Here is a 13,068-nt window from a genome sequence, read left to right on the forward strand (position 1 = left end):
CTAATATGAGGTTATATGAGGAAGGGGGTAAGTTGGGGACAGCTGGTATACTGTCCCCCGGTGGTCAAACAGCTGTCCCCCAGCCCCCCCCCCCCCCCCCCCCCCCCCCAGCAAAGGGGCCAGGGCCACCCAGCCCAGGGGCCCCCGGCGCCGACATCGGCACCACCCACCCCACAGCCAGAAAGCGTCGCCCCCCCGGAGCAAGCCCAGGCCCCCACCCCCAGACGCCGGCCCTAGAGGAGCTCTGGTCAGGCCTTGACGGGACCGAGGAGGCCAACCGGCCGAGGCAACCACTGATTGCCTCAGCGGAGACCCCGACCCGTTAGCCCCCCCGACCCATACTAATAATGGGCCCCCCCTCCCCCCAGAACGCCCCCCCACAGGACAGGGCGGACAAGCCCCCCACCCCACCCCACCCCAGACCCCGCAGCCGAAGCGGATGACACCCAGAGCGACCGGGGGCCCCGAGAGGGTTGTCCCGTCCCGTCCCAGAGCCAGGAAAGGGCCGATCCCAGCCCCAGGTGCAGATGGGCAGCCCATCCGGCGCCGCTGGCCCCTCCCCCCCGAGCAGGGCCCCCCGCCAACCCCCCCCAGCGCAGGCAAAGGGACCACCCCCCCAAGCCAAGCCAGACCACCACCCCACCCCCCACCACGCACCCCCACACCCAAGCCCAAGCCCATACCTGCTGCCAGAGAGCCTGGACAGGAGTGCAGAACCACAGTGCGTGCATGAAGCTGTCGGGTAGATTATTATCATAGTGCTCGCAAATGTCTGAGTTACTGAGACCCATCTTGAACATCCTCTGTCCAGTGTAGTAAATTCTGTGAAGAGTTTTGAAATGGATTAGCTGCAAATTTGGACTTTTTTTTCAGTTATAAGGTGCTTAGACAGAGTTCTGACCAGAAGCTTTCATCTGTGCTGATGCTCAAATCTGCATCTCATTTTTTTGTTGGAAGGGCAATATTGTTATCTAAATTACATAAATGTTTGTATATTTTGGAGAGAGTTCTATTCATTGAAAAATTAATCAGAGTGGTAACAACATCTGATAGCTTTAAATCGTCGTCTTTCAATTTATACTTTTTAGTAATACTTGATTTAAGTTGCTGATATTCCAAGAAGTTATTTATTCCATGTTTGTCTTGAAGTTCCTGGGGAGTTATGAATCTTCTATCAATAATTACGTGCTCTAGTTGTTTTATGCCCCCTGCTTGCCAAGCTGGGAAGTGAATCATTTTTTTGTTATTAAGGATGTCCGGGTTGTTCCAGATGGGTGTCATTTTGCACGGTTGAATTGATGATTTTGATATTTTGAGAAATTCCCACCAGGCTGTTAAAGTGGCATTTATATTAATGCTTTTGAAACAATCCTGTTTTTTAACTGTTTGGCTAATAAATGGTAGCTGTGACAGGTTGATCTTTCCACATAACGCCTGTTCCAAGTCTAACCATGAGTTGGTTTCTGGATTATTTTTTAACCATTTTAACATGTATTGCAATCTATTTGCAAGAAAGTATTTGTGGAAGTTAGGTAATTCTAATCCTCCACAGCTTTTTGCAGATTTTAAAGTTTTTAGACTAATTCTTGCAGGTTTGTTGTTCCATAGAAAGCTTGATATGGATGAGTCTAATGTTTTGAACCATTTTAATGGCTGGTTTTAGAAGAAGAATTATGTTGGCTGAGTTCATGTTAGGTGGCATTGATTGGCTCTCATTAATAGATGTGACCGTTTTATAAAATGTTGGTGCCAGTTGTTCCCAGAATTCTTTATAAAACTCAGCAGGAAAGCCGTCAGGCCCTGGTGCTTTACCATTGGGCATAAGTAACGGAGCTTCATGAAGTTCAGACAGCGAGAGCGGAGAATCTAAGTTTGTGATTTGATCCTCATTTAGCCTGGGTAGGTTTACATTATTAAGAAATGAGTCAATACTTTGCTCTGACGGATTAATCTGCGGTGTGTACAAATTTTTATAAAAGTTTTCAAATGCGTTATTAATCTTGACCGGGTCATGAGTGACATTTCCTGTTTGGTCCGTAATAGAGGTGATTGATGATTTTTCTCTATTAATTTTAAGAAGCAGCATAAGCAGTCTCCAGGGTTTTGATTTTATTTTCTAATTCTAATAAATCTGCTTTCTCTTTGCGTTTTTTGTGCGTTGGATAAGAAATGATTTTCCCTCTCATGACTGCCTTTGCTGTTTCCCAAAGAACGCACGGTTGAAGTCTAAGAAGGTTGCCCACTCTTTTTTAAAGAATTCAAGAAATTCCTGGTCCTTTAACAGAGACGTATTAAACCTCCAGGTTGTACCAGAGGGTGTGGATTTTTCCCTAGAAATGTTTACAGAGACTGGTGCATGATCACTGATAATAATTGGATGGATATGGACTTGTCGGGTAGCCGTTACAGATCGGATAGGCGTTACAGATCAGGTAACCGTTACAGATCGGGTGGACGTTACAGATCGTATAACCCTTACAGACCGGTTAGCCGTTACAGATCAAGTAACCATTACTGATCGGGTAAAAGTTACAAATCGGTAGCCGTTACAGATCGGGGGAAAGTTTCAGATTGGGTAACCCTTAAAGATCGGGTAGCCGTTACAGATCAGGTAGAGGTTACAGATCAGGTAACCGTTATAGATTGGGTAGCCGTTACAGGTAGGGTAGCGGTTACAGATCAGGTAATCGTTACAGATCGGGTAGACGTTACAGATCGTATAACCCTTACAGACCGGTTAGCCGTTACAGATCAAGTAACCATTACTGATCGGGTAAAAATTACAGATCGGTAGCTGTTACAGATTGGGGTAAAGTTACAGATTGGGTAAAAGTTACAGATCGGGTAACCCTTACAGATCGGGTAGCCGTTACAGATCGGGTAGCCATTACAGATCGGGTAACCATTACAGATTGGGTAACCCTTACAGATCGGGTAGCCGTTACAGATCAGGTAGAAGTTACAGATCAGGTAACCGTTATAGATTGGGTAGCCGTTACAGATCGGGTGGCTGTTACAGATCGGGTAGCCCTTACAGATCGGGTAGCCGTACAGATTGGGTAGCCGTTACAGATCGGGTATCTGTTAAAGATCAGGTAGCAGTTACAGATCGGGTAACCGTTACAAATAGGATAGCCGTTACAGATCGGGTAACCGTTACGGATCGGGTAGCGAGGCTTGTAGATATTCTGTGAGCAGGAAGCTTTCAAGAGGTTCCACCAGGGGGCGCCCCTTGCCTGGACTTTTTTGGTCCTCCCATGTAGACCAAAGCGGGCCTTCCACCCAGGAAATTTTTTATGGGTACTCTATTGTTGCATTTTTATTTTATGTAAACTCTCATTAGAATAAATCCTAATTTTTTTAATCAACTTTGAAACAGCGTTTGCATCTGTAGTGAGCATGTCTAAATTATTTTAGTGCGTCCAATCTCTATACCTTCCAACGAAGCATTATTAGAAAGACAAAATCCATCTATCCATCCATTTTCTTAACCTGCTATTTCCCTTTCAGGGCTTCTGGGTTGCTGGAGCCTATCCCAGCTACTCTTGGGGGAAGGCAGGATACACCTTGGACAGGTTGCCAATTTGTCGCAGGGCACACAAACATTAACACACACTCACACTTTAGAGTAACCAATTAACCTATGAAGCATGTTTTTGGACTGTGAGAGGTAGCCGGAGTGCCTGGAGAAAACCCACACATGCGCTGGGAGAACAGAAAGACAAAATGATCACTAAAATGCTTCTCTAAGAATTACTTATTTTATAAGGATGACAGTGTAAGGAGGTGGTTAAGAATTGGTTGCAAAGCTACTAAAAAATAGACTTCACAATGTTGAAATTGATGGTAAAATTAAAAAAAAAAGACAATAAATTGTGGAATTCTTCAAGGCCATTTTTAAAACCTGAAATTGTTCATACTTTACTTAATGATATTGCGAATGTATAAGAAAAATGTTTGCTTGTTAATTATGCAGATGACACAAATGTATATTGTTCAGGTCAAAATACTAATTAATTTTAGAAATAGGGATGTCATACTAAACTGAAACTTTGGAACCCAAAATTAAACATAGGGAGAGAGCGAGATGAGAGACAACGCATCTAAAAACTAAAAATGTGTTTTGAAAACAAAGAAAAAGATTTTGATGTCACTTTATCCCTTGTGCTATCCTAGACACTTTAACATTGGGAGTTGGGTCATCTAGACCCACTAGACAGTGCTCTGAACCTTTTTTCTTCAATGATTTGTGATCTTCACTGGTGTCCATGGATTACATGAAATCTTTCCACCTTTATCCACCTTTTTCATGGTAGGAAGAACACGTCAATGTAAGGGTGGGGTCATCTAAGATAGCACAAGGGTTATACAAATTCCCCTAGCACTAACCAGCAGGTCACATGACCCCGTTTTTCCAACCATTTACATCAGCTGTGCCATTCTTTTACAGTCAGCATAATAGCTTTGTGCAACTAACTTCAGGGTGGAATCGCCATTTATTCAAGACAAATAAAGACAGGAGGGAGAAGTTTTCTCACCAGGCTCTGTGATTTCACAAAGCACTATAGCCCAATCAATTTAGGAAAAAGAATTGAACTGTAACATATCGCCACAAGTTAAATCTTGTATGTATCGATTCGCATCTTAATCCAACTATAGAGATCCATTGAGCATGGTTCCAACGCCATAGCCTACCTGAGTAATGTGTGTGTCCCTTTATGAACACAGTGTACCATCGTCTGATGGCTACTTCCACCAGGATGATGTCATAAAGCTTGAATCATCTCAGACTGGTTTCTTGAACATGACAATGAGTTCACTGGACTCTAATGACCTCCAGTCACCAGATCTCCATCCAATGGAGAACCTTTGGGATGTGGTGGAACGGGAGATTGGCATCATGGAGGTTCAGCTGACACATCTGCAGCAACTGTGTGATGCTGTCATGTCAACATGAACCAAACTCTCTGAGGAATGTTTCCAGTACTTTGTTGACTCCATGCCACCAAGGATTAAGGTAGTTCTGAAGGCAGAAGGGGTCCAACTCAGTACCAACAAGGTGTACCTGATAAAGTGGCTGGTAAGTGTATGTGATACATTGGTATAGATACCAAAATGTGTCCAACATTAAAAATGATCATATATTTAAATCAGAATCAGAAATATTTTATTGATCCCATGGGTGGGAGATTTCTGCGTTACCGTAGCAGCAATGTAATCATAAAAAGAAAAGAAAATAATATAAAATCAAAGTAAATGTAAACAAACAAAGTGGTATAATAATTTAAAAACTATTTACAAACAGTACAGGCAGAAATTTGCAAAAGTTATCTGTTACTAAAGATGCATCTTAAATATATGTAGATGTTTATGTAAATCTAAAGTACCTCACTATAATTTATCTATATTGATATGTTGGTCATATGTTGAATATGTATATAAATATACTATGTAATATATTGCTTTATATAAGGAAATGTGTACAATAATGTATAAAATTATATACTATGTCTTAAATATACTGTTTAGAAAAATCCTTAACAGCAGCATGTTTACAGTTAAACAAGTAGGAGACTTTTGCTGATTTCTAATGGGGAAAAATTCAAAGCATGAAGTTTCAGAAATCCGCCTTGAGGAATGCTTTGTCTGCCTGATTACACGGCTCTGATGTAACACCACCACCTCTGGCAGCACTGAATAAACACGACTGGGACAGGGTTGAGAGAGCAGATTATATACTATCAGTGTCCTTCAGATGCACCACAAGGATTATGAAAGAAGCCCGGCTGTGAATCTGCAGGAGAACAATGCAGTCAGCTGCTCCTGACACACCAAGACAAAAAAAAAAGCCACCACAGACTTTTTCCCATTCGCTGATCCGACTCCCATCAGGGTGTCTGTCTGCTGAATGTATAATCACTCATTCAAGCACTCACTTCATTCCTTTTTTTCAAAGTTTCTGCCTAAAGTCCAATAGACTTGTGTAAAAGACATTAGGCAGGAATATGAAGAAAATGGGAGGTTAAATATTACTTAGATGTTTTTTTAAAAGGTTCTTTGACAATGGGGCTAGAGGGGTAGGAAAAGAACACTAACGTGAAGACAAACATTACTGTTCAGTCCATGCAGCAAATCATATTAACTTAACAAGACATCTAATAACAGGATATCAAAATCTAGAAACAAGGAGTTACACAAGAGCATTCAAAAAGGGAAGAACAAACTAAAAAAAACTGTTAGATAGAATTACTTCAAAATGAATGTTATGCAGCCCAATATTAAGTATTTTTCTGTGCCATTTCTAAGCAAATAGTTTGTATTTTCCCATTTGCATGCAGCTAATTGTAGTTTATTTTGGCAACGGTGACAAAAAAACTAGAGTAACAAATGAAAATGACTGATGTTAGAAAAAAATATGAACAAAATGAGAAAAAAAGTCTTAGTACAAGTTGGCCCATCTTAGTGAATCCTCAAAACATTTAAAACTAGCACTTATATTAGACCGTAAGTCAAAAAGAAATTTGTTCCAAAATAATAATAATAATAATAATGAATGCCAGTTTAACCCTTCAGTATGTTTAAAATATCATGCTTAAAATTAAATTCAAAAATTAGAGTGAAATTTCTGTGTTTTGAACCTTGAATTAAGTTTTTCTACTGTGAAAAGTTTGGAGCAAAATAGTTTTGACTCCTTTGAACAACAGTTTGCTTGTTTCTAGATTTTAGGTCTTCATGAGATCAAAGAGTCTTCGATGTGCAGATTTAGAATAAAGCTAAAAAAGGAGTTGAGGAAAGATAAGTTGAAGGAGCTTATAAAACCTGTTAAAAATGTCTTTAAAAAAAAGAGTAATCTTTGCAAGTACAAGGTTGTCTGCAGTGTACTGTGGATGTTATTTTTGTTTTTTTTAAACATCTTTTTAGCTTAGATTTTGAGTAGATTTTACACTTCTTTATATTCATTTTTGGCTGCTGCATCATAAGCTACGCTCACACTGGACATGTGACATTCAAACACGCACTAAAAGCTCATTCTTAAATGTGCATTTAGCCCATGGCGTTCACACTGTCACTACCCGATACTAGTGAATGTTCACCACCTACAGCTAGAAGAAGCTTGATCCAAAATGTCAAAACGCTGAAAATTTCATGGATCTCGCTCCAGCTCTATTCTGATATGTGAAAGACATGATGTCAAAGAATTCCAGCCGGGCAGGATGGAGGATAAAATAATAATTGTATCCTCCATGATCAATTTAAACGCGGTTGGCACTTCTGTGAATTAAAGGGGGAGCCATCCATCCATGCGTCACTACCAAATCTACGTCCCTGATTGGTCAAAGTTTGACATATAGTCCAAAAAATTCAGTTTATTTTTTGTTTCATTTTTGTGTGTTTCTATTTCTTTTATGCAAAGCACTTTGAGGTGTTTTTCAACAGGAAAAATGCTGTATAAATAAATCTGAATTTGAATAAAAGAGGTTGTAGGTTTTAGGTGAAAACCCATCAGCCCACAGTTCCTGACTGAGACTGTCAAAAAGATGTCCGGGCAGTTTCTTCCTCCTGCTCGATCACTCCTCTTCTCCAGATTGATAGCTTTTCTTAAAGCCTTTGTGGCTGCAGAACAATGGGAGCCCTGCATGTGTCACATGTGCTGCCTTTTGATTAACATACTGGACTTGTTTGTGTAACAGGATCTTGGGGGTGAAGCAGAAATACCAGCGTCCCAGTTTTATTTTTTTTTAACTTTTCTTTCGTTTTTGCCAATCCCTTGTGGACTCTGTCTTCACTTACAAACTTGAATCAGAGGAATGGCGTGTGGCGTGAAATAAGTTCACACACGTCCTGGAATTCCCGGATTGATTAATCCAAATCTCCCACATTCAAGGTCTGCGAGCGCGCGACCCAGTTTCCGTGGCGAAGTGAAGGCAGTTCGACTTGTTTGTAAGGAAAATAACATTTCACATGTAGGCAAAACAGCGAGGAAGTTAAGGCCACAGCCCCTGACCAATGCAGGAGATAGTCTGGGCCAATGGAGTCTTTGTTCTCTGTTTCACTGAATCCAACTACAAATCTTTTTTTTTACATTTTCATCCCATCAGAGAGGAGGAGTGTGTGCCTCCAAAAAAAGTGCTGAATATCTCTATTGATTGTTTATTGTGGGGCTTTGGGCCAGCATGAATGCGGCTCTGAGAAGTGGTGGAGGAGGGGTTGTTCTTCAACTGATGTATGTGGAGGGGTGGGAGGGGGGGGGGGACTGTTGTGGATGATGTTCTTTATCTCTAAATAATCAATGGATTCCTCTTGTGAGCTGTTTTACAGCCAAACAGTGGCTTTACTGTCCCCTTTTGATCAGAGAAATCCCAAAAAAGGAGCAGTCTTCTTCAAAATAAGGGTAGTGAAGTTAAATAGACTCGTCGAGTACAGATGATTTATACAATTCAGATGAGTTACTGTTTGCATTATGTGTCATTTCACATTTGAATGCAAATTCAATCATTTCCAAGTATTTCAAATAAATGTTTTACACTTTTCTTGGAGTTTTCACAACAACCCATTTGCAAAAAGTAGAACACCTACTTGAGTTTTAATTTACTTTATTTTTTTTAGGTATACTTGAGTAGAAGTACACCTTGTACATGTAGTGTAGGTAATATACTAACTGAATACTTCTCAGGCTAAACTGGTACATTTTAAGTTAACAATGCATAGAAAGTATATAACAAATAAACTCCAAGTACTTCTCTTTTAGCACAAATAACGTGTACTTAAATAGACTACTGCCATTGCTAGGGGACAGTTATCTTCATGTGTTTACTTGGAAAAAAAAGAAAAACACTGCATACAATCATAGAGTTAGGTTAAATATGCTATATTTCCACTGCTTGTGCAGCATGTGAAAACAAGAAATTAGCACTTCAGCTAATTTAACAAGGTAAAAACAAGCAAAAAAAGGTTATTTAAATGTTAAAAAGTGCTAACAAATGCACAAAGAATACAGGGCATTGAATAAAATCACTATCATTCTTCCATACATTGACTTAAACACAAAGTATTGAGTATAACTACTCATAAAAGTAAAAATATTAACCCCCAAAAGTACCCTTATGAAAAAGTAGTACACTTATTTTAGGTATAGTAGAAGTGTAGGCTAGTGGTAGTCAGTGTAGCAAGTGTACTAATTGAATACTTCTTCAGGCTAAATCACAACATAAAATTTAGTATAGAAAAAGTACATTTCAACTATACTTCCCCACTTTTAGTATAAACATAGGATACTTGTAGTACACCTAAATACTGTAGACAACGTGTTGCTAAGGGACAATTAGAGCTTTTGTTCTTGAAAAAATGGAAAACACTGCATACAATCTTAGTGTTAATTAAGTTAGAAATGCTTAATATCCACTGTTTGCACATTATATGGGTGTGAAATCCTAAAATGAGATTTTTGAAATGAAGAAATATGCATTTCCACTAATTTAATACATTTAAGAAAAACAAAAAGTTATATAAATGTTAAAAAGTGCTTGAAAAACATACAAAAATAATATCAGGCGTTGAGTAAAACTCAACTATTCTTCATATGAAATTGACTAAAACACAAGGTATTGAGTATAACTACTCATAAAAGTAGATTTTATCCCCAGACGTACCTTTAGAGAAAAGTAGTACACTTGAAGATTATTTTATGAATACTTGAGTAGAAGTATACCAAGTATATTATAGACCATGTACATGTTGTGTAGGAAGTATACTACCGGTAACTGAATACTTCTTCAGACTAAAGTGAAAGATTTTAAGTTTACAATATGGTGTATAAAAACAAATACAATACTTCACTTTCACTTCTAGTATAGACTAAGTATACTTGTAGCATACTTAAATAGACATGTTATCGTCTAAGGGACAGTTAGATCTTTATGTTTATTCTTGGAAATAAGGAAACAATTTTAGAGTTAATCAAGTTAAATATGCAAAATTTCCACTGTTCGAACACCAAATGCGTGTAAAATCCTCAAATGAGATTTTTGAAATCTGGAAATACGCATTTCTGTTAATTTAACAAGTTCAAAATAAGCAAAAACGCAATTTAAATGTGAAAAAAAGCACAAAGAATACCAAACCTGTAAAAGTCACTATTCTTCATCCTAAATTGACTTACTTGGGAATGAGTGCTCATAAAAGTAATTTAGTTTAATCTATTTTATTAGTCTTATTTTAATAAAGTTTAGATTTTTTACAATTCCATATGAGACTCTTACTTTAACAACTGGCCTAAAGAGCTAGCCCTTTTCTTTAAAGCCACAACTTTTCATACTTCACAGTTATGCAAACAAGTGTGTGTTGCATAACTTTTGACACAGAAAGTGAACAGCTGCGTTGAGGTGTTTTTCCAAACGTTTGTTGTCATTGAATGAAATAGTTATCATTATGACAGCCTGGCAGTTTTCTGGAGTGGAGAGAACCTGCTTCAAGCCCGAAGCAAGAGAAGGAAAAAAAAAAGTCATGTAGCTGTGAAAAAAGTTTGAGGCTCCCCTCCCCCATCCCCACATGGCAGATGATGCATGACCTGAGAAACGTGGAACAACTACAGTTTTTAGGTGAGTTCGGTCCATTTCACACACCCTCTAAGGTTCGGTTATGGGCCTGTTTAACTCGCCCGGTGGCACCTTTATTGAGGAAGCCTTTAACCGGCTGGCTGCAAGGTCAGTGAACTAAACACGATATAAGTTATATAGGTGCCTTCACTGTACACAGAAGAAGCTGTAAATTAATGTTTTTGGAGGACAACAGCAACAAAAAAGGGACAGTTTTAAAGCATAAATGTTTGTGCGATTCAATAATCGGAAAGTTATTTATAGGGGTTTAGTTTGTGTGTGTTTAGTTGTTTATTTTTGACTAAATAATCTCTTCTGTCATTAGAGACCACGTGACCGTCTTTATAGTTTTTTTTTTTGTTTTTTTGGAGGAGGAGGAGGAGGAGGAGGAGGGGGCATCGTGGACGGGCTCCATCCTCCCCAGGAGAGCGAATGAGGAGTCAACAGCTGCACAGTGAGGACGAGTCTCCACCAAACATGATTCGAATCAAACAATCGAGTTGTAGGTGAGGCGACGGCGGCGCGTGAGACAGATATGAAGAAGAAGCGACTCACGCAGACGGCGTAAGCTGTGGCGCCGCACGCGCTCCCGCACTCTCAGTTGTCATCGTTAATCCGGAAACTGTTTCACTTTGTATTGTTTGGTGAGTTCTTCTTGTAGTTTCGGGAGCGGAAAAAAAGTCGTACCACCTTGCTAGCGTTAAACGACATAACATGCCAGTTCACGGCTCGGGTTACCTTGGGGACGCTAGCCTATTGTTGTTACGTGGGTTAACTTTTATAACTGGCGACAAACGAAATACACAATAAATATTTGGGGGTAAAAAAAAAAATCAATCAATCAAGCCACACAGTTGTCGAAAACAGCTTGGTCGTCGTGTGAACTCGGTTCCATTCGGCTCCATTCAGCTTTCTGTGAGTTTTAGCTAATGTGTTCGCGTTGACACAACTATTGACCCGTTAGGCTTTGACGGAAAAAAGAGCGAATAATTAATTTGCTCGAGCTGGTATTATGATGCACATATAGAAGTGTAATAGCCCGCCTGTTAAATAAACCACTAACTTTTATTGGCGTTAGCTGCGAGCTGTTAACTTCAACCCCCCCTGAGAGGAAATCATGTAAAATTCCTTTTTAACTAATGTTGTTCCTCTTTAAATATACTACCACACACAAAACAGCATTCCACCTTAAATTTAAGTTTGAATAATATTTTTATATATTTATAATATTTTTTGCTTTAAAAAAAAAACAAAAAATTTCAGACCAGTGACGCAACTCAAACGATTTAAATCAAACTTTATTGATAAATCTTTTTTTTCCCCCCAGCAACACAGTGAAGGAATTTCCAAAATAAAAGACAAAAGAACTATTGACTTCTGGGAAATGTCCCCAAAAAGCAGTGTTAGTCATTTCAGTTGGATTGTTACACTACACGCCTTGGGCTACATTGGTAATGCAGAGGAACTACAGCGTCACTCTTTCCAAACCTTGCAGATCCAGTTATTTAATGAGAGGCAGTCAAAATTCAAACAATATTTTTTCCAGTTGAACAGTTATGGGGGTTGTTATCTACCACATGATGCGCTATATTACCACCATCAAGTACCTTTTTTTTGTACCCAGGTTTATTTCAGGTGTGTGGCTTTTGTTTATTACTAGTTAAGCTAATTTAAATAACAGGAAGAAAACTTGTTCGATAAGAGCTGATTTTTTTTTTCTCCTGTGTATCAAGTTTTTATTCCTCACATAAAGGTATTTTTTTAATATTTGATACATTATGAAGGACTTTTATTAATGTTCTAAACCCACTCAAATGAAGGTAATACTTGATGTGTGTGAAGTTTTAAAAGGAAAAAAAAAGGTTTTATCAGTGGCCGTCAGAGAGGAAATGAGTCTTCTGTGTAGTTGATTGCTAAAAACTACACATTTCCTGTTGCAGTGTGAGCGTAGGCGCCTCTCTCCGTGGTTTTTCTTAACAGATTTTATGTTTTGTGTCTTCAACACACTTTAAATCCCTCTTTTTCTTTTTTTTCACATTTTCTTTGGCAGATTTGCATAAAAAAAAAATCCCAGAAAAATGCCAACTCACTCGCTGTTGCCGTACGTGGACGGTCCGGACGGACTCATCGGCAGCAGCGCTCGTATTCCCGGGCTGGGCTCCGCCGGGACGCCGCTCGGCAGCGGCGTGGAAAAGTCGGAAGGGAGTCTGCAGCTGTCCTGCATGTTCTGCGAGCAGACGTTCACCCAGCAGGATGAGCTGGGTCCCCACGTGCTGACGCAGCACCCCACCACGTTCTTCGAGCCGGCAGTGCTCCGGGTGGAAGCGGAATTCCGGATCCCCGGAGAACGAGCGCGGTCCAAAGTGGAGGAGGAGGAGGAGCTTCACAGGTGTATTGTGTGTGACCACGCCGCACAAGACGCCAGCGAGCTGGAGGCCCACATGAGGAAGCACAAAGACTACTTCACCTATTG

General features: G+C 39.7%; 1 protein-coding gene across 5 annotated transcripts in view; it reads left to right on the top strand.

Annotated features, from left to right (window-relative positions):
* The first annotated feature begins 10,963 nt into the window (after positions 1-10,963).
* Positions 10,964-13,068, top strand: part of znf217 (zinc finger protein 217) — a 7,582-nt gene continuing 5,477 nt past the window's right edge. The window contains exons 1-2 of one of the 5 annotated variants that reach the window (XM_023956896.1): positions 10,964-11,239; positions 12,646-13,068. The exon at positions 12,646-13,068 is cut by the window's right edge and continues 848 nt beyond it. In XM_023956896.1, coding sequence (XP_023812664.1) covers positions 12,674-13,068 — 395 coding nt within the window. In that variant the 5' untranslated portion in view covers positions 10,964-11,239; positions 12,646-12,673. The other 4 variants (XM_023956898.1, XM_023956899.1, XM_023956900.1 and 1 more) reach the window with 4 other exon arrangements.

Source organism: Oryzias latipes, chromosome 7, assembly GCF_002234675.1.
Source record: "Oryzias latipes chromosome 7, ASM223467v1".
NCBI lineage: Eukaryota > Metazoa > Chordata > Actinopteri > Beloniformes > Adrianichthyidae > Oryzias > Oryzias latipes.